Consider the following 20,321-nt stretch of genomic DNA (forward strand, 5'->3'; position numbering starts at 1 on the left):
AAGGAAAGCATCCTGGCAGTGACACAAGAAGCTGTGACAGCCAAAGTGGAGACAGGATCAGTCTCTGTCACAGCTTAAGACCATAAAAGAGGACCCAGCTTGGATGCAAGCAAGGCCAGAGGGAGGCAGAACATGGGTAAGCCTGGGTTCAGGTTGTGGGTCAACCAAATTCCAGATATGGAAACAGGTAAGAATGAAGGAGTGAGGGAAGGAGTAGCAAAGTCCAGAGATGGAAGAGCCGTCAGGGCAGCAGAGACCACATCTGCATTAGGAAGTAATGGTGCACCAGCAGGAACGCACCTGTAGACCGAGAGCCGGCACTGAAGATCTGACATCTGCACTGTACACTTTGAGCAGCTTTTAACCTTCACAGCTAGTCCTAGTCTGGGTCTTGTGGCCTGAACACACATCAATCACCTGTTAGGATCGCTCCTAAAATCCTCCATAAAGTGAACCAATGTGCACTGAGCAGGGTTTAAGGAAAAGATTCACTTCAAAAACATGCTGCTGACACAAACTGAAACTGTGATGTAGTGTTTATATATATATATATATATATATATATATATATATATATATATATATAAAATATATAAGGAGGAGGGCACTGAAGTTTTAAAGATGAACAATTCATTGGAATGATGTGGGTGAACAAAGGACTGAAGCAAGCCAGTAAATGAGAGAGCAAAAGTGTCCAGAAAGACCTGTAGTAGAGAGGGTGTTGAGAGAGAGAAGGACTCTCTAAGGCAATAAGCAGAACTGAAGTTTCAGATAAGAAGAGAATGGAAATGTTGATCTGATGAACAGCAAAAGAAAGATATGTCTGTAAATTCATGAGGTACGTACTGGGGGAAGGAGGGAAAATGGGGAAAGACATAACCTCCAGAAATTAGAATACACAACAGCTGAAACTGGTCCATCCAGGTGCTGATTTTAAGTTATGTTTCTGCTGTGCTAAGACAGCAGAAACTTTTACAAATAAAGTTGTTTTCTTAAGTTAATGCCAAGAAAGTAACTAACAAGAAGTACTATTAAAAAGATGAAAAATATGAAAATTAATTTCAAGCAATTTTATTAACTGTTATTTAGCAGACGTAGGCATTTTCTGGGATGGTTTTTGTCCGTTCTTGCATATACAAATGGAGAAAAGTGTATTAGAATTCTATGTTGATTTCCCAAGGGGCTCCTTTTATGCAAGTCAGGCAAATACTTGGAAAAAAATAAAAAGTACAGTTTTAAAAAACCTTAAAAATTCAGCAGACCTGAAAGAAATCATCCACAAGCACAGTTGCTTCAGTTTTAGAATTTTCCTACAATCACATGCAAGTGCAGATGGGTGTACATATACATCTACATACATAAACAAACACAGAAAAATTCTTAAAATCCTTTACAAATCTTTTACTTACGTACCCTCCGGTAAAATTGTTACTATGAGGAACTGACATCTTTCAAGCCAAAATAACACGCTGTTTTATCACACCGTGTAACTACTTACGTATCAGCAATTCCTAAATTTGCTTTCTCTATGCACACAAAAAAAAATATCCTACTGAACTTCGAAATACAGCCAGAAACTTGCAATTAGCAGTTAAAGCATTAACATTGCTCTAATCATCCTTTTCATTTTGGACATCTGTTTCTAATTAAGGGACCGCAGGCAGCCCTGCGAATGGTCACGAACCACCCGAGCGCTGAGCGCTGGGAAAGGTGCACTTGGGCGCTGCTCCTGCCAACATCGCTGTGCAGCCAAACAGTCACTGTTATGCTCACGGAATGAAACAGAAGGGTTTGCAGGACTAGGCGACCCAGTCTTTATTTATGAGCACTGAAAATCAACCTTAGAATGAGAGTTCTTTTAGCAAGCCCTGTTATTGTCTGATTCATGTCAGTGTTTTCAAACCAGCCCTCTTTTTTAAACAATGGTTTCCTAGATAAGTGTTACAATCATGGAAACGGTATTCACAATAGGACGAAAAGGATTCTTGGTAGAAAAAGAAAGGAAGCTCTGGTCAAAAAAAGGATCCTAATCTTTAATATGTGGGACTGCCAAGTCAAACAGTAACACTGCCTGCAAGACAAATCATGTTTGGTAATAATAATCTATGACATAACTTGTTGTTTTTTCAGGAAAATTAAATAGGATATTTAACTATGCTCTACTGTTAGAGAGTACATCAACTCAAGTCTGTAAAGAGCACTTTAAATCCATGTCCATGATGTGCTTAGCATAAGCAAGTTTATCCACTTGCTCAACCTTAACTGCAAAATCTACTAAAGCTGCTAAATCACACATTTTACCAACCATACTGACTTAAAAGTAAGAGAATAATGAGATAATTAATTTTAAACTACGTACAAGCAAATTTCATGTGATACAACTATGTTCCAAAAATGTCATTCACCCAAAATAGCCTGAACTGCTGTAAACTGTAGATAATCACAATTCATCCATTCTGAACAAACACAAATAACTACTGTGACTAGACTCAAACACAAGCTCACATACACAAGTGATTTTGCTATAAATGTATGAAATATTTTGCTCCATTAAAATCTCCATTAGATATACTAGTCAGCTAATACGTTAAATTTTCTAGCAATATTCCTCAGAAGAAAAAGATAAATACAGGAAAATTCAAATAGAAATATATTAGAATAAAAAGCTTCCTGTATGGATTTGTGGTGTACTGAAAAAATGCACATGCGGCCAACGGTCCGTTCATTAGCAGAAACACAGTTGTTAAGTGGATAAAAGCATCAGAGAGGGAATAAACTGCCTGACTCCGGCAACTCTCTTTGTTCATCATGAACACAAGCAAGAAACCTCCCACTACCTCTTAAATAGCAGAGGGGAGATATAAAAAAACCCTGCTACCTCAGCAGGCCGGGCACATTAGTACTTCACAGCATGTAAGAAAGCAAGCAAGCACTCTAGTGAGGGACTCCCAAAGAGCAACCTTTCTTCTATGGAGAGAAGCTGCCTGGTAAGAACATCGTGAGGAAGAACCTAGTACAAACAGCAGGAAAAGCTGCTGTCGTGAAGAGTAATCATGATTTCCCAAATACAACTGCCAAGAAAGTAACCTTTCAGGGGACACGAGCACAGCAAAAGGCAAAAAGACCAGAGGTAACTTTTGCTTAATTCGGAAGGCCAGCACTTGGTCCGTCTCATCTCTGCCACCTGCTTGTCAGGCACAAGCACCTCTCACCTCTCAGCTGAGGGTAAACACAGCTTACCCACCTGTAATTCGAGCACTTGCTGCAGTTACCCATTTACCGCCACTCAGCCTGGACCACTGAACAAACTGGTTTAGCCAGAGATAATTCTGCAAATGCCGGGTAGGAACAGAGCCTTCAGAGAGTTCAACATCACATAGATGGGTGCTAATTGCTTCTGAACCTCCAGCTTCCACCCAGCATTGGGCCCATAGCCAGGAAGGACACTAACAAACCGAAAATGCAAAAAAACAGTACTATGGATCAGAATGGATGAAGGAAACGCTGCTTACCCTGAAGAAAGAAGATGAGAAAATAGACAAAGTACAGAGATGAGTCCTGGAGAAGGTGACCTGAATTACAGCAGTTCATGGGGCGGTACCCTCGGAGGGTCACCCTCCAAGTACATAATTAGTGCCAGGCCTGAGAAAAAAAACACTAAGTTAATGCAGCCAAGGGGAGAGGGGGGAGCTTGGGAATTGGGTGGACAGGGCACAGAGGGTACATTTTCTTTATTAATATAGAAGGAGCAATGATGGAAGAAGCAGACTTTCCTCACCCACAGCCAAGTCCTGGCGAAAATCAAGAGAAGCCACTGTAGAGATCAACTCAGAAGATCACTGCTGCTTTGGTAGAGTGGTAATGCCTGAACAGTGCAGACAGCTTCCAAGGAAAAGCAATTTTTCTTTAAAAGGTGAAGAACAAAGGTTTTCTTTCCCCCCCCCTTCTTTCCCTTCGCCCCCTCTGCCCAAGTGTAAACATTCAACTCCAACACACTGAATTCTGGCCAACCTTTTTGTGGCTGAACCTGCCAAATTTATGCTAATCTATACAAAAGAATATTAATCCCATTACACAGTATATCATCTCCAAAAATGAAACAATACAGAATTAAAAGGGATGGAAGAGGAACAATAAAGGGATTAGGGTCTAAATTGCTATGATTTACTTTAAAAAATCACATTTTATTTTAAAACCACATATATAACAATGTATTTGAAAACTTTGTTCTTCACTTTTTAGGCCATGTTATACTGAAGAACCCTGTAGCTTGAGTTAGGCTGTGCTGTCACATCAAAGTACACCTGGAAGGAAGCAGCAGATGTGGGAAGGGGAAGAAAGAAGCGTGTAGCCTTGAGAGTTCGGAAACTATCTCCACTGAAGAGGAAAGAAAGACAAGTTAGATGAAAGGGAGAGAGGGAAACATTAAAACACACCAACAGTGAAGAAAAGACTGAGAACAGACTTCGCTTGCAAACCAGAACACTGAACAGCTTCCCTTATGCTTCACCACAGTTAATGAAGATGTTCATAATTGCCTTTGTAGTCAAAACGAGCATATCCCCACATGATACATAGACACACATATATATTTACACAAAAGATGCTGATTGATAAACCATCATAATATATCCCAATTCTTTTAAGCAGAAGTTATATTATGTTCTGTTTAAGAATGCAGATTTAGGGTCAAAATGACCTTAAAATGACAAGCTTGGAAGTTGCTAGCATAAAAATACTGAATGTTTATGAGGACATACAAGTTCCAGAGGACAACTAGATATATACAGTTCATTATAGTTTTATAGTTAAAATGTGACTGTGTTAAAAAAAAGAGAACAAAACCAGAAAGCACACACACTTACTGTGTCTGCACTCTTCCTGAAAACCTGGCAGCCTGTTATTCCCAACAAGTCACTTAAAGCACCTGCATCTACAGGGCACCTTGCACTCAAAACTATGCTTAAGTTATCAAAGGCCTCACAATACACACAGACAAGCACTGTTTTCAGTACTAACTCTGAGAAGGCTACTTTCCTTTTCTGCTTCTTTGCTCTTCTCACTTGAACTCCTCCAACCTTATGCACTACCATGCAGTTCTCAACCTAAGGTAAACTGCTAAAACAGGAACCCACCATGAAGCGAAAAAAAAAAAAAAAAACAAAATCAAAGAGGAAAACACATTCAGCCCACAGAAAACAAAACACAGTGGCTACCTACCAGTACACTGTAAGGGAGCAGTAATTAAATGATGATACTCAGTTCAAGCAGCAAACAGCATTACCAAGAGGATAGCATCTGATTAACTGAAACTACAGAAAAGCTGCTTAAAGTTTTGACCAATAGCTAGATAAGCCCTTCTTCCTGAAAAAGCAGAGCACTCTGAAGAATTAGGTGGATGCTTAAGCCTACGTATGTTTTAAACAAAGAAGGCCTCTATATATTTCCTTTCAATCAGGAAATATGCCTATAAACGTACATTTATCAGGCAATCTGAACAGATCCTATACCATTGCTCACCCAATACAGAACAGTCCAATTCTTCCTGCAGAAGGCAGAAACATGGTAGGTGCACATTTGAACACTTCAGCAGGGAATGCTGTAATTAAGCCTGTCTAGTCATGAAAGACCATCAAAGGGCAACAGGGAAAAAAAGTAAGCCTCAGGGGCACAGCCTTTTTTCTGTAATCTTCCTTCACTGGAATCCCTCCCACATCAACCTGGGAAGAAACTGTACCCTACTTTATAGAGAAAGCAGTACCAAACCAAAGTCTGTTGCATTGGAAAGAAAAACAGTATCTAGCTAGAGCTACCTCACCATCCAGGACTTGTGACTATGCAAGACAGACACATCCCCATTCAAGGAGCAGACTGATACTCACGTAGGGCTTCACTTTGTGGTGAGTCTTTAATGGAAACCACTGAAATATTCAGCCTGCACAATGCAATAACCTAACCACAAGTCTCCAAACTCTCAAAATGACCAGTGGTTTTGACTAGCCTCTTTCTGCCATATGCCAGCTGTCTGCAACTATCCCTCCCATATGCACTGGCTACTCAGTCATGTTCTCATGTTATATTATACTTCAGCTGGATCTGTCTTAGCATCCGTTCTGTATTCTGTAACTCACACCTTCTTCACTGCAGTTCTCTGAAGCAAAAACTGCCTACTCCTCTGTCCAACACAGTTGGACATGTTAACTGCAACGTGGCGGGGCTGCTGGATGATAAGAACTAAGATTTCTGTAAATGACTATGTATATTTTTACATAGTCAACCATAGTATTTTCATATTAGATTGTTTCGCCATTAGTTAATTTTCCATACGGTGGATTCAGCTCAAAACGTCCGCTGCTGTGCCGCACAATACTACTACACGTATTCAGAACAAAAGTTTAGAGAAAAACAAAACCCGCTTCCTTCCAAATAATAGCTGATAACTGAAGCCAGTCCTCTCTTGCTTTCTGGGCCTCCATTATGATCAAGTCACTACTAGCAGTAGCTTTTCTGAAAGTTGTAGCTGTTCTGTCAACATAACGCCTTAACTGCAAACAAGTTTACTAAATCATGTTGCCAGTTTCCATGTGGTTTAAGAGCAAAGGTCTACAGCATCATTTCTAAGTGCCTGTGTTTCAGAATGACACATTTTGAAATCTAGTTCTTAATTGTAGGCAACAGGGAAACCCTGGGGAGCAGGAAATGGACTTCCTGCATGAGGTAGAGAGGCAGCAAGGAGACTGCCAGCATCACAGCAAGTACTGTAAAGACTTGCTGCTAATAAATGACCTAAGGTTACATGAACTTTGACCCTTGAAATCTCCAACATCAAAAACAGCATAGGTTCTCACTTCATTTTATCACTCAGTAAACAAGAGAGATGGTTACAGTCAAGGCATGTTGCAAGTCAAAGCAGAGCATGAATACGGTATATCACACGTCTCGTTCTGAAGCATTCGGCATTTTATTCCTTGAGCATACTGCTGTGTACCAAACACATGCAGCTGTGATGTAAAGCCACTAGTTTTCCCCTTGGGAGTCAGAGACTTGGCTCAGTACATTTCCATCCACCTTGTATATTCACAGGCTTGATACCCGCTCTAAGTCTGCCGCATGATCTCCCTCCTTCTCCTACATTAACTGAAGATATCACCTTACATTAGAAAAGAAGGAGCTGGGGAAGAAAACATACATTTAAATGTGCATGCAGTGGGAAATGATATACTGTATTTTGTGCAAGATTCTCTATTTAAAAAAAATTTTAAAAAAGAGTATGTGTGGGTAGAAGAAATGAAAAACATCAAAAGAAGCAGTCATTTTTTCTAAATAAAAATATTCATGAAGTTTGTTTTGTTTTGTTTTGTTTTTCCAGTGGTGCTCTTATGTCTTAGGAGCATGGACTCCAGTAAAGAGCAAAAAAACCCGAACCACACAACCCCATTCACATACCTGCTAGACCTTAGACTTAGTATGTGGTACTTTACTATAACATATTTAGTAGGAAGGGTATTCAAGAGAAATCTTGCTGGTTTAAAAACTACAAACTGATGTAACGTAAAAATTTAAATACTTACTGCGTAGGAGCCTATGAGGAATGCAGCATTTGCTTGTTTTTTCTGATCAAAGCCAGTATAATGAATTATTTTCTTCTTTATCAATGAAAATGACTGTAACAAGAAATGAACAAGATAATGATTTTATATTTTAGATTTTTCGTGCCTTCTTTTATAAAATTAGAGGAATGCAAAGGTGTGTTCACCTACTTTCAGCCACGTGTATTCAGAAGACCAATTATACTTTGTCCCTCCAAAGCTTTGGAAGACTATATTGCGTCACCACCTAGATTGTTCCAGCATTTTCCCAGTATCCAGCCTAAATAATTTTTGATGCAAATTGCAGTAATCTTTCTTGTTTCTCCTTAAATGCATTTAGTAGTTCTGACTTCAAGCCCTAAGTAATGTATAGGTGTTTATAAGAAGTAAATCTAAAGTGGCATTCTCAAAAACATCACAGACATGTTACAGTCACAATAATTTTGAAAATGGAATTTAGACTTTTTTATTCTTAAAGTAAACCTGCCACTAGATAAATCAACTACCAGTTGTTTGTAAGGATCAGAGCCAATGGAAAAATATATGCTTAGACTAAAATATTTTGAGACTATTTCTAAATTTTATCATAAATAACTTCTAAAAATTTCATCTCAGCTTGGCATGTAGTTTCTCCAATTATCTTAGAACAGGGATGGAACAGCATTGCCAATACAGATGACACTTACGTGACGGCAGCAAAACTCATTCCCTAACTGGCCCCTGAAACAAATTTTGAAGTGCTTGAAACTGTATACTTTGATCAACTGCTAAGCTATCATAAAATGTCACTATTTAAATAGCAATGTTACTTGCTCTCATACTATTCAATGCAGCCAAGATAAATAATCCTCAGATCACTAGTAGTATGCTCCCAGCAATCCTAACACACCTCTCCAATATCAAACCCAAGATAATAAAAGGGATTATAATATGGACTTGTGTTGTTTCAGAGCATCCTGTAAACAAATATCAGAGAGTCTTCTCTCCAGTGAACCTGTTTGCAGCATTAGAGGGACAAAGTGAGCCTGAATTATGCAAACTAATACCAATGACAGACAAGGAATAAAATATAAAAAAAATCTCTGTTAAACTATAATGTTCTGTGCACTTTCCAGTTTTCACAGTTCAGTGGCAGTTTCAAGATCTAAGCAGTTTTGAAGAGGCAAACTGTGATTCACATTAATGCTAATAAGCTTTTTTATCTGCCTAACTGGTTTTATACTCTAACATCTGTTAGAGGTCACCTAACTTGAAGTCATTCATGTTAATTAACTTAGGAACTCTCTGTTTTAAAGACATCATGATCTATCAAGAGTCCAATTCCCAAAATTGCTGAGCGACCCTCAGAGAAGATAATCTTTTAGGAGCTTAACATTACTAACACAGTGGTGCACCTTCTGGGTCACAAAAGTGGCTTTTCCCTCCTGATCCTCCTTCTCCCCAAATTCACCTTGATAAAATTTAGCATTCATATTCTAAACTTAGCTGGATAAGAAACCCAGGAAAGCACCTAAGCAAAAAAAACCCAAAACACTTTTGGCCCACTTGTTTTTGTTCTTTAAAAAGTAAAGATTATTGAATAAAGAACCCCAAGTGTTACCTGTAGTTTCTTATTAAGCTTGCAACAGTATCTGTAGACCATTGCCAGACTGAGTGGTCCAAAGTCTGCATAGAAGCTGGTAGGAGAAAGGGGGAAAATTGTACATTACCTCTGTAAATCCTTTTTTTTTTTTTAATCAAATGCACAAAGCAAGGAGCAATAATATACATATGATATATGTGCATAATTCTAAAAACAGGCACACTATTTTATTGCAGGGAATAGTTCTGTCACCTTTAAACAGAGACTAAAACTTTCTTCTTTGTTTTCCATACAGCACCACTAAAAAACAAACTGGAATCCTCAAGGTTTGAAAAATTCTCACTACGGTATCACTCTGTGACAGCAGTTCAGAAATTCTATTTTAGGAGCAAACTAAAAGTTTTGCTTTAAAAGAAGGCAATTAGTAGTGCTAACAAAAAGTGAACAGAGAGAATAAAGACTGATAGTACTTTAAAAAATGGTAAGCATGATCTTGGCCAAAAATATTTAAAGAATTAGCACCATTCCAGATCACATACAAAGGCATACGCTGTTCATTACAGGGGAAATAATATATCCATTGTCAGTTCATAAAGACTTGAATTGATTTTGCCTTTTTTTTTTCTTATTCTAGGAAGTTCAGACATTCCACTTAGTACTTGAGCAACCAAAGACATCCCCTTCAGCTCAGCAGCCCAGTGTGCACTTCTGAACATACAGTTCCATCATGTTCCTGGGTCTTCTAACAAGAATGGGTAAAATGGAAGCTTTTGCTTGGGTAAGATTTTTAAGAAATCCTGATAGGAAGCCAAGAAACCATCTGAAGACACATAAATCATCGTGGTAGATAGGTCTGAGAGGAACAAACTCATGTAATTACTTCCACAATGAGAATGTATGTTTCCCTCAACTACATTTAAAAACTGAACGTCAATTAGACTCATTCCTCATTGCTGTTGTTCTGTTTTATTCCAATCATCTGTAAAAAACAGGAAAAAATATGTCTGTACTTACTTCTCATACACAAGTTCATCATCTATGCAGAAATAATGAGTATTTGCAGCTCCACTCTTCGGTTTTTGGCAGCGAATTGCAAAATAAAGGCGATCTGAAATGCAAGAAAATGTAAAGCATTTATAAACATCACATTCTTATGATGAAAGTCTGAAGCATTACCTGTCAACAGAACAACTTCAAATGGTTTAAAACAAACTAAATCTTCTTTTAAGTATCACCAAACTAGACATTGTTATTTCTCTGGTGTTAAACAACAAGGCACACAAAGATTGAGGCTTTTTGCTCAACAGTGTTCCCGTAATCCACAGCTCTAGTGTTCTTTCACAAATGAAGTGTTTCCAGGAAAACTACCTGTTTGATGAATTCGAAACACAGCACGACCATGACTTGCACCCACGCATACAGCAGAGACCCACCTCTTTCTGGCAAGAGGTGCCATGTGTTGCATTCCAAATACCAAGACACACACAGAGCCCCCAACCAAGCCATGAATCCCTCAGCATCTCATAGCACCGAAACTCTAAACAGCAAAGTGCGCTCATGCCAAAACACAGTCAGTTCCCATCTTCCCATAAGATGATGATTTTGACAGCAGTGGCACGCAATTAAAGTCTGCAGGTGACAGATGTCAGAGTGATGTGAGGAGACAAGACAGCAGCCCACTGCCACCCATGGGAGCACCCACGGAGCCACTGCTTGGACATCCCATCCCCGTCTCTGTCCCCATTGCAGCTGCCCCTTCAAAGCCTGTGTGCATGCAGGCAGAAGGCACCTTGCCTTGGATTCCTTTGTTAAGCTGAGGGGAAAAAAATGCCAACGGTATTCACATAGATATAAATTATTTTTATGGCCAGGGAAGCTGTAGCCCCAGTGAACTTTAAACACTGAGACTCTGCTCCTGCTGTAAATTGCTGTGTGCTTGCAATAATTGGTCAATAAAAACTGAGGCCTTGCAGCACCACAGCAATACTCTTCTTCCTCCTGCTTCCTCCATGGATTAAAATTCAAACCTAAAAGGAAAACTTTATTTTTTGCAAACTAGTTTCCTGGAACAGATATACTACTTAAATATCAAAACAGATCACCTGAATATAAAACATATAATTTCAAAGCATAATTTCTAATAAAGAAAAAACGTATCTCCTTTTCCACAGGGCAAGAAAAAACCCCCAACAGTTTATGCTTGAATACAAAATTCTTCATGACTAGCACTTTGAAATCATTGTTTGTAACTTGAAAATACACAGTAAAGTATGTCATGAAATTAGTCCCCATGTCTATATTTCAACACTCACATGCTCAGTGCTCACCTATGTACAGCAATATCTTAGGAGGTGGAGAGAAACAACACCACCAAAAACTGTACATCTGCTAAACGCACATTTCAGCAAAACAGCAGCCTCTGGTTTGGCTTAAACATTTACAGGTCAGGTGCAGCCAGTGGGATGTACAGTAACTCCTCAGCAAGGAGTTAACAACCTACTTCCTTACTCTCTCAGCAGAAACAAGGCACCAAATCTGCTTATTTAATTTCCAATAGTCCCATCTTGTAGGCACAGCAGCTGCAGTTCTACCTGGGAAGTGCATTGCCCGCTCCCAACATTTACCGAAGTATCTCCTGACAACAAGCCAAAGAATAAAATTCAGAGTAATGCTTTTTAAAGAAGTGATTAAACTGGCGGCAAAAGGCAAATACATGTGGAGAAGAAAGTGCAGCTATACCCCGACTGAATGCAAAATACACCATGGGGAAAACTGCTTCACAGAAAGGCAGCCCTGGGAAAGTGTCTAGGCCAACAATTTGGGGGTGGAGGTAGACCCAGCTTCCCAAACCTCCCCTGCATCTGTCCCCACCACTGTGTCAATCCCTATGCTGTGTCAAGGTGGATTTGTGTGAATCAGGAACTGTAACAAGTATCCTACCACAATATCAAAAAAACGAAAAAGAGGAGGGAGAGGAAAGGGAAATGTAAAGGGGAAGGGGAAAGGGAAAGAAAAAAGAGAAAAGAAAAGAGAAAAGTAAAAAGAAAAGGAGAGGGGAGAGGGGAGGGGAGGGGAGGGGAGGGGAGGGGAGGGGAGGGGAGGGAGAGGGAGAGGGAGAGGGAGAGGGAGAGGGAAAAAGGAAAAGCTGCTTTGCTGTTTTACTTCCCTCTGCCTTAAGAATGAGAGGTAACATGTGCATGTGGGAGGACTGAGGGCAAAGGAGGAAGCAGAAAGGAGAACTGAGAGGATACGATATCTAGGGATCATGTTTAAACTGGCATTGCTAGATTAAACACATGTCACACTACAGCCCCAGGCTATAATTTCACACCACTTCTAAACTGATTTGATGGCTAGTTGCCACCAGGTTCCTTACAAGGAAAAGTTTCCTTTGGAGTTAGCTCACTGAATCAGCCTACTGGGGGTTAACAGTGGGAATACAGATCCAGAATTTTTCCCTTGATGGCATCTGTCCTTTATATCCATCTAATTATTGACTTAGACTGAGCTCTCCATGTCCACAAACAATATCCACATCAAAAATCTGGGAAGAATGGCTGTGGTACTCAAACTGACAGACTACTTTCTTGCACACCAGCTTCTTCACATAAAATTTACATCCCTTTTGAAAATATAAAAGCTCTACATGAAGAGCAATCCAAAATCCTCAAACACAAAACTGTGATCAAAATGAAAGGAAAAATATTTGCACAGGTCAAGGACCTAAAATAATTTGGCATTTTGCTCCTGAACAGGATTTGGAGTAACAGAATCACTTGCTTCCTCAGTGCTCCTACGTTTAGTGGAAATCTTCCACAGGTTTTGCAAAAATGTCCAACAAATATAAGAATTCCTATCCTGAGTGAACACGGCCTTCTGAATTGCTGTTGGCATTGAATTCTGCACCGATATCTCTGGATCAAACTAATTGTTGCTACTCTTAAAACACCCGAAAGACTCACGTTTAATGAATTTACAGAACTACCTCACAATAAGAGCAGTGTGTGTCAAATACCCATATCCTGACAAGCTGTCCTTTCCGGTGCACTGCTGACAATTGCTCCCTATTATGTAAACAGCAGGCTTCGTCTTTTTAACATGTTTCGTATTGGGAGGCTTTAAAAATGAGCCACACAGAGAAATCCTTTCTCATAAGTGTATTTACCTTTCTACTAGTTTACCAGTCCGGTATAAGTCAAATGCTCTATTAGTCACCATGTCTGTTTATACCTATTTTTTGCAAACACATTCACAGTTCTGTTTACAGTAGCCAAGGATTAGTGTGTTGATTTTTTAATAGGAGTAACACATGCTGGGAAAAGAGAATTCCTTCATCTGACTGTGGGATGAGGACTTATATATAAAAAACACCACAGCACTGATTAATTTATTTCACTAGGAATTCACAAAGGTTCGGACTGCAGGTGCAAGGCTTCCATTTTATTTTTATATTTCCTTTTCTAATTTTAGCTTTTTAGTATTTCATTTACATATAGCACGCGGGAGCACTTCCAGATTCCTGCAAATTTCTGATAAAAGGTCATCCTAAACTATCAAACTAGAGCAGACTTTTCTAATCGTCTCTCAGAAGAAAGAGAGTAGGGCTCACTGCCTTACAGGCTGTGTCTGCACTGCAATTAGGAGATATGACTGCAGTATGTTAGACATACTTCAATTACACATAATTTCGTTAGTCTCTTATAACAAAACAGTTAAAATACAGAGACATGGACGTCACTGTAGGCAATTAATTTGAATAAACATCCAAGGTACAGCAAAATGAGCCTGCAGACTCCTCACTAAGAGCTATGTTACCACAGGTTTGCTACTGTTGGTATATGAACTAGTGAGATTAAGGCTAGCACAAGCATGTCTACACAAGCTATAATAATCACACGTCTGATTGCAGTGTGTGTACAGGAGGAAAAAGATTCTGCTTATTTTTCAGATCTACAGTGTTCTGTGGAAATAGACGTATACAAAAGTGAGAGCTACCACTTCAAAATCATGTTAATGTGAATATAGGGATGACAAAATAATCTCCTTCCCTTTACTGTCAATAAGCCTGATGCTTCTTGGGATCTGCTGCACAGGCCTTGGAGAAAGAAATTTCAGTAATTCAAGAAACAACCACATACCAAACAGGCACTCACTGCAGGACAAGTCTGTGTATGATCAACAAGGATTATTTCATAAAAAGGGAAATTCTACAGTTCTATTGTTAAACAGATGACTTAGATGAAAAATTCAGAGGAGACTGGCAGTACAACAAACACCAATGTTAGTCTGTTTTGAATTACCAGGAATGTAACCCGAGAGTTATTTACTATGGTAAGAGGAATGTATTTCTAAATTCAGAGTCGGTATATAGTATTTTTTTGTGTTTGATGTAAAAGACTCCAAATTATCAGGAAGACACATGAGAAAACATAAAAGAGAAATTCTGTTGCAATGTTGAGATGAAAAGAAAAATTCTATGAGATTTTCTTTTTAGTAATTCTATCCTTGAAAAGATTCATTCAGTCATCATTATGATGTTTCAAATTCAAGTCACGAGTTGGCAATTAGAACAACAGCCTGGCCTCTGAAAAATAAAATGAAATCACACTAAAAAGCCAAAGGAACTTTTTATTTAACAGAAAACCATGAAAAAAAATATTTTCACGGCCATGTCACAACTGAACAACAACACTGTGTTACTTCACTCAAATAAGAGTCCTTGCACTCTGCTGTTCTTGTCGATATACAAGGCTACTTTATATACGTTCATGCACTTCCAGTGCTGGCTTGGACACTAAAAACCTTAAACTCATATTTAAAATCTTAACTTTGAGAAAGACTCACGGTAAGTGAGATCATATTGATAAAAGAGTAAATACAACTTTTGTACTGAGATGGTTATATAACGAAAACTAATTGGAAGTGATGATAGTCAAAATGTTGAAAAGTTTAATGGTACTTGGTAGAAGTGTCCTTAGTATTAAGAAAAAAAAAATTATCTACATAATACACAAAGTCTATAATGACAAGTCAGCAATACAGGAAAAACAAATGACAACTTAAAAAAAAAAAATCCACAAAACAAAAAAAACCACAAAAACAAAAACAACCCACCTGTCAATGAACATGTTAAAACAATTGCTATTTCCTAAAAACTCCCAAGTGACAGTCTAAGTAAAATGATTATTAAAAAAAACAAAAAGGCATATACAGCATAGCTCAGAGCATCCTTTAAGATGTGAGTTCCTCGCTGTAACTAACAAACTGGACATACATGCAGCTCGAGAACAAATGCCAAGAAATGCCCCATGCTGTTATATCACTTAAAACTGAATTCCATGTATAGTTATTGTAGTTACTCCATTTTAGAATTAACTACTGAAAAGAGGTAAGAGAGAAACACACACCTTTTGCCTGAGGTTTATGCCTTATAATTCCACACCTTCTTTAAAATGGTACGTATAAAATCAGAGTAATGACAAAGAAAAGCAGCCAAGGAAAGGAAATCAACAGCTTTGAAGCATCTCATACAGAACTGTTACATTTTCTTTAGATCAGATAAATTACTTCTTTTGGAGATCAGAAGGATATGGGAATATGCTTCTAATAAACAGAAAAAATGCATTCAGTTCCAGCAAATTGAATTCATACCAGCAAGCCTCACGCATTAGTTGACAAAAAGAAAATGGTAAAGCTTTCCACGCAGTTTAACAGATGAAAATAAACAATTTTTTACAAGAATAGCTTTCCTGAATTAGTCTTAATAGTAAACAAAAACATTTAGATGATCCTGGTTAAGAATTATTCTGACATACAGCTGATGGATACAATTCATTAAGAAATACGTCAATACAATAATTACTCTAAGTATTTTGAGTATAAAATCCACACAAATAATGGACTACAAAATTTGCTGTTTATGAGTGTATCATCACACAAGAAAAGATCCATAAATCTTTACAGCTATTCAAGTTTCATTTCTGCCTTTGTCTTTTTGCAAAGATGAACACGAGGGTAGCCTGCAATGTTCTTAACGAGCTGGGCACTGTTTCTGTAAGCAGATAAACTAATGCAGATCTCCCAGACTTTTCAGAGGCTAAAATATTTACCAGTATGCCCACTTGCAAGAACAAGGCCTTATGCTTTTATTCATCTGCAGTCCAGAACTATTAATTAGTTTCTCAGAACTGCATTATCAGAACACAGAACTGACAGCTCAAAACTTGAAATAACTTTCCAAATAGCTGAATTAAAAATATAAGCCTGCAGGCTTCATCTTTTAAGGTTTTAGAAAATATGTATGACATACCAGGGTAATAAAAATCAGACCATAATTGTTCCATTAGGAGAAGCTCGTAAACAGCAGCCACTGTGCACAGTAAGAAGACAAAATGAAATATCAAATATAATAATCTAATGCATTTTAATCAAGTTTGTATACTGTGTACTGCTGTGTATGGTGAAATCTCACTGGAAAAACACAAGTCAAAGCCTAGGTGCCCTACTCTATTATTTAACCAGGTGAACGTTTCTTTGGAGGAGAAAATACAGTAATTTATGGGGCCTATTGCTGCCACAAGTGTATCATCAGATACAAGCAACTGCTGTGTGAGAATCGTTAGACAGTCCCGTTTGCTGGAGATCTGAGCTGTACAAGGCTGCACAGTATTCTATGTAGTGAAACTACTTTGATATCAAAAAGCCATCACCTGCCAAATGAGGGGTTTAACCTTAAAACTATACCATCATCAACCAGGAATATATTCCTGGTTGCAGTCATAAAAAATAAACGTATGGAGGTATTGTAGCATGAAAGTTCTGCATACAAGTACACCATTATGTCTCACTCTGGAGATTAGGCCTAAAATGCTGTATTTTAGGCTGGACTATTTAGGATTTTATTCCCTGACGGTACTAAAGCATTTTTAAAAAGAGGAATTTGGTATGCTTTGGGAGTTTACATTCTTCCTACATCAGTATGCCAAATTTTCAGAACAAATCTTACAGTCTTCTAAACATATGGTTATCTAGGAGACATACTAGTTAACTTAAGGAACCCCATTTCTTGGCACAGGTAAGACTAGTGCCTTTCATCCACATATGCTCTTCGTATTTTTGCGTTCTCTGTCGACAATTTCCTATGTCCTTCAAAGAGAAGTGGTGAGTTTATGTTTAGGGTTTTTTTTTAAGAGAAGTTGTAAATGCTACCACGCTCAGATTCTGTCACTGGGCATTAAAAGTTTTGGGATTTTTTTTGTTTGTTTCTTTGTTGCTGTTTTTTTTTTTTCTTTTGTTCATTTTTTGTTTGTTTTGTTTTTGTTTTGTGTGCTTGTTTTGTTTGGTGGGGTTTGTTTGCTTTTTCTTTCAGGTAAACTACACTCATGCATGTTTTACAGCTGGGGAACTCATATCTAAATTCAAAACTATGTGATCCAACATGGTTCTCCACAGAGGCAGGCTCCTGTGCCAAAACAAAGCATGGCTCAAATCACAGGGCCACGAAAAGGATGAAGGACACTGAGCAAACCTGCCTTCAGAAGCTGTTGGCACTCGACTGTCAAGAAGAAGTGCAAAGCTTGTACATTATTTTTCCCATTAGCCAGCACGAACAACGTTAGCAGAAAGACATATATCCCCAATACAGAGAGAAGTATGTTTTTACACACACACACACAGAAACATGTTTTACTGGTTCAAATGTATTTTCCCTTTCTTACAAGCAGAAAAAGGCAGCACTAGGTAATCGCTCGATACAGCCAGAGTTATAAAAAGCTACGACACTTATTCTTCTGGAAGAACGGCTGCACTAGCGATGCATTTTCAAAGAATACTTCGCCGTGTGAAACGTCAGTCGCAAGAAATGACCCATCGCACAGATGGCAGCAGCTGCCGCGCCGGCCGAGTGCCCGGGGGTCCCGCCGGGGACAACGGCGACCCAGCGCTGGGGGGACGTCTTCCCGCCCGGCGGCCGCGCCCCCCACCCCGGGGGCGACAGGGCGGGTGGGGACGGGACGGGACGGGACGGGACACCCCAGCGGCCCCCGCCCCGTCCCGCCGCCGACAGCCCGGCCCCGACTCGCGCCTCAACTGTCCCGCCTGCCCGCCCCCGTCCCCCCGGCACGCCCCCCTCACCAGCGATCCTCAGGCAGATCTCCGGTCCGGCGGGGGGCGGCTGCTGCCGCTCCGCCTCGACCCCCGCCGCCCGCGACACCGTGCCCCGAGTTCTCTTCAGCGCCGGAGGCGCGGGGGCTGCGCGGCGCCGAGCCTCGGCCCAGCTCTTCCGCTTCATGGCGAAGGCGGCCGCGCCGCTACGGTGGGTGCGAGGCGGCCGCCTCATCCCCGCCGCGCCGCCCGGCGCCGCTCCCCGCGGGGCTCGGGCCGCTGGAGGGGAGGGACCCTGCGACGACGACGACGGCGGCGGCTGACGCGTCTCCCCGGACACCGGCCCCTCCCACCGCCCCGCGCACCTACGGCCCCCCCGCCCCCAGCCGGCGGCAGCTGCCGGCCACCTCCCGACACCCCCCCGCCTCCTCTGATTGGGTCAGCGCGGTGTGGCGTCACCAGCGCGGAGCGGTGCGGACGGTGATGTCATAGTGGCCGCTGTAACAGGTGGGCCGAGGGGGTCGCAGACGCCCAGGGGCTGCTGGCAGCCGGTGGGGCCCTCGGCGCCTCGACCCGGCTCTCCCGCCGCGGCGGGCGCTGCTGACGTGGCGCCGCGCTGCTCCCGGAGAGCGGGACGGTGGTGGCGCCGGCGGGACCCAGCGCAGCCCCGGGAGTGCCAGGGCTCCGGCTGCGGGATCAGTCCGCTCCCGCGGACGGGCCGGCAGCGCTTGCGCTGGCGTAAAGAAATGCGCGGTTTCAGCTGCTTGTCTTGAGACGTCAGTGCTCAGGTGTCTGTTGTGACACGTGCCGATAGAGGGTTCGGAGGGGGTATGACGTTGTGTGAGGCCAACACAAACCAGTCCAGTACACGCCATTTTCGTCTGGTCTGAACATTAAATGGGTTTATCTGGAAAGTTAAAATAGCTGGGCTTGGGTCCACTTCTCAGACATAGTGATGCTTCAAAATACACCATTATTGTAAGTAGGTGTTGAAACAAATCAAGCTAGTAGTTAAAACAACTTCTGAAAAGTGCTCCCTCCCCTCTTCTCATGCCAACAGCCCTTGCTGAAGTGTTGTACCGTCCGCCCAATATGAGGTCAATGTTTATTCTGCAGTGGTTTCCACCTTCCACTGTGTAACTTCTTAAAAATAACGTTTTCTAAATAACACCAGAGACCTCTGAAAACCATTTCTCCCGTGGATGAACGTGGCCGTCCTTGTTCCAATTTGTTACGTACATGGGAATCATTGTCTCACAGGGCACCAGCAGACTCGGTGAAGCTGTGGCCAGATGCAAAATGCAGGACCGATGGTCTAATTAGGCTAGATCTTCTAATGAATCCTCCTGTCTCATTCTCTCTTTTTGTTTCTCTGCACATCACGAATCTTTCTGAATAAGATTTTGCTGGGATAACACAAAAGCTGTGGTATGGTTCTTGTCAGTGTTGCAATGATGAATGTGGATGACTTCAACCAACTGAACTGTCAAACTACAGTTTAATTCATTCCAGTCCCTTTTGAGAGTCCACAGTTCTTTTAGCTGTGGTTATATATTTAAAATGCAGCAATAGAACTACTCCAATTGTGTATGATTTTAATTCCACTGAAAGTGAAACAAGTAGAAAACCGCCTAGCCAAACATTTCCTTCGATATCAAAAGCTCCACTAAAATGAAAGTGAAATGATTGCAAAACAAAAGTGGAACTAGAGTCAGTGTATTTGGGAGTGGTGACTGGGGGAATGAAGCAGAGTGGAAGCACTACAAATAAATTGAATAATTATTTAAAAATATTCTTTCTGTGTTTCTTGTCATTGTTTAATAAACAAAAGACAAGTTTTCTAACTTGCTTTCTACTGTGGCTTAAGTAACATAAAGGCGGCTGCGTTCTGGAGTTTCCAACATGCTCAAAAATATAGTTGAGCTGGGGGAGCCCTGGAAGAAGGCAACAACCCCTTTTTTATTAATGTGTGGTAGTGGCCACAAAATGCAGATTTTACTGCCCTGTAAGCCCCAGACGCTTGTTGGAGTCTGTTACGCCAAGTTCTG

General features: G+C 40.6%; 1 protein-coding gene across 9 annotated transcripts in view; it reads right to left on the reverse strand.

Annotated features, from left to right (window-relative positions):
- CDC14B (cell division cycle 14B) overlaps positions 1 to 18,597 on the reverse strand; it is a 60,528-nt gene extending 41,931 nt beyond the window's left edge. For 4 of the 9 annotated variants that reach the window (XM_071802381.1, XM_065860640.2, XM_065860639.2 and 1 more), the window contains exons 1-4: positions 18,304 to 18,593; positions 10,186 to 10,279; positions 9,190 to 9,265; positions 7,572 to 7,664 (exon numbers count right to left, since the gene is read on the reverse strand). In XM_071802381.1, coding sequence (XP_071658482.1) covers positions 7,572 to 7,664; positions 9,190 to 9,265; positions 10,186 to 10,279; positions 18,304 to 18,508 — 468 coding nt within the window. In that variant the 5' untranslated portion in view covers positions 18,509 to 18,593. Of the gene's footprint in view, positions 1 to 7,571; positions 7,665 to 9,189; positions 9,266 to 10,185; positions 10,280 to 18,303 lie in introns of all 9 variants that reach the window. The other 5 variants (XM_065860637.2, XM_065860636.2, XM_065860635.2 and 2 more) reach the window with 3 other exon arrangements.
- Positions 18,598 to 20,321: the final 1,724 nt, after the last annotated feature.

The sequence above is a fragment of the Patagioenas fasciata genome, chromosome Z, assembly GCF_037038585.1.
Source record: "Patagioenas fasciata isolate bPatFas1 chromosome Z, bPatFas1.hap1, whole genome shotgun sequence".
Lineage (NCBI taxonomy): Eukaryota > Metazoa > Chordata > Aves > Columbiformes > Columbidae > Patagioenas > Patagioenas fasciata.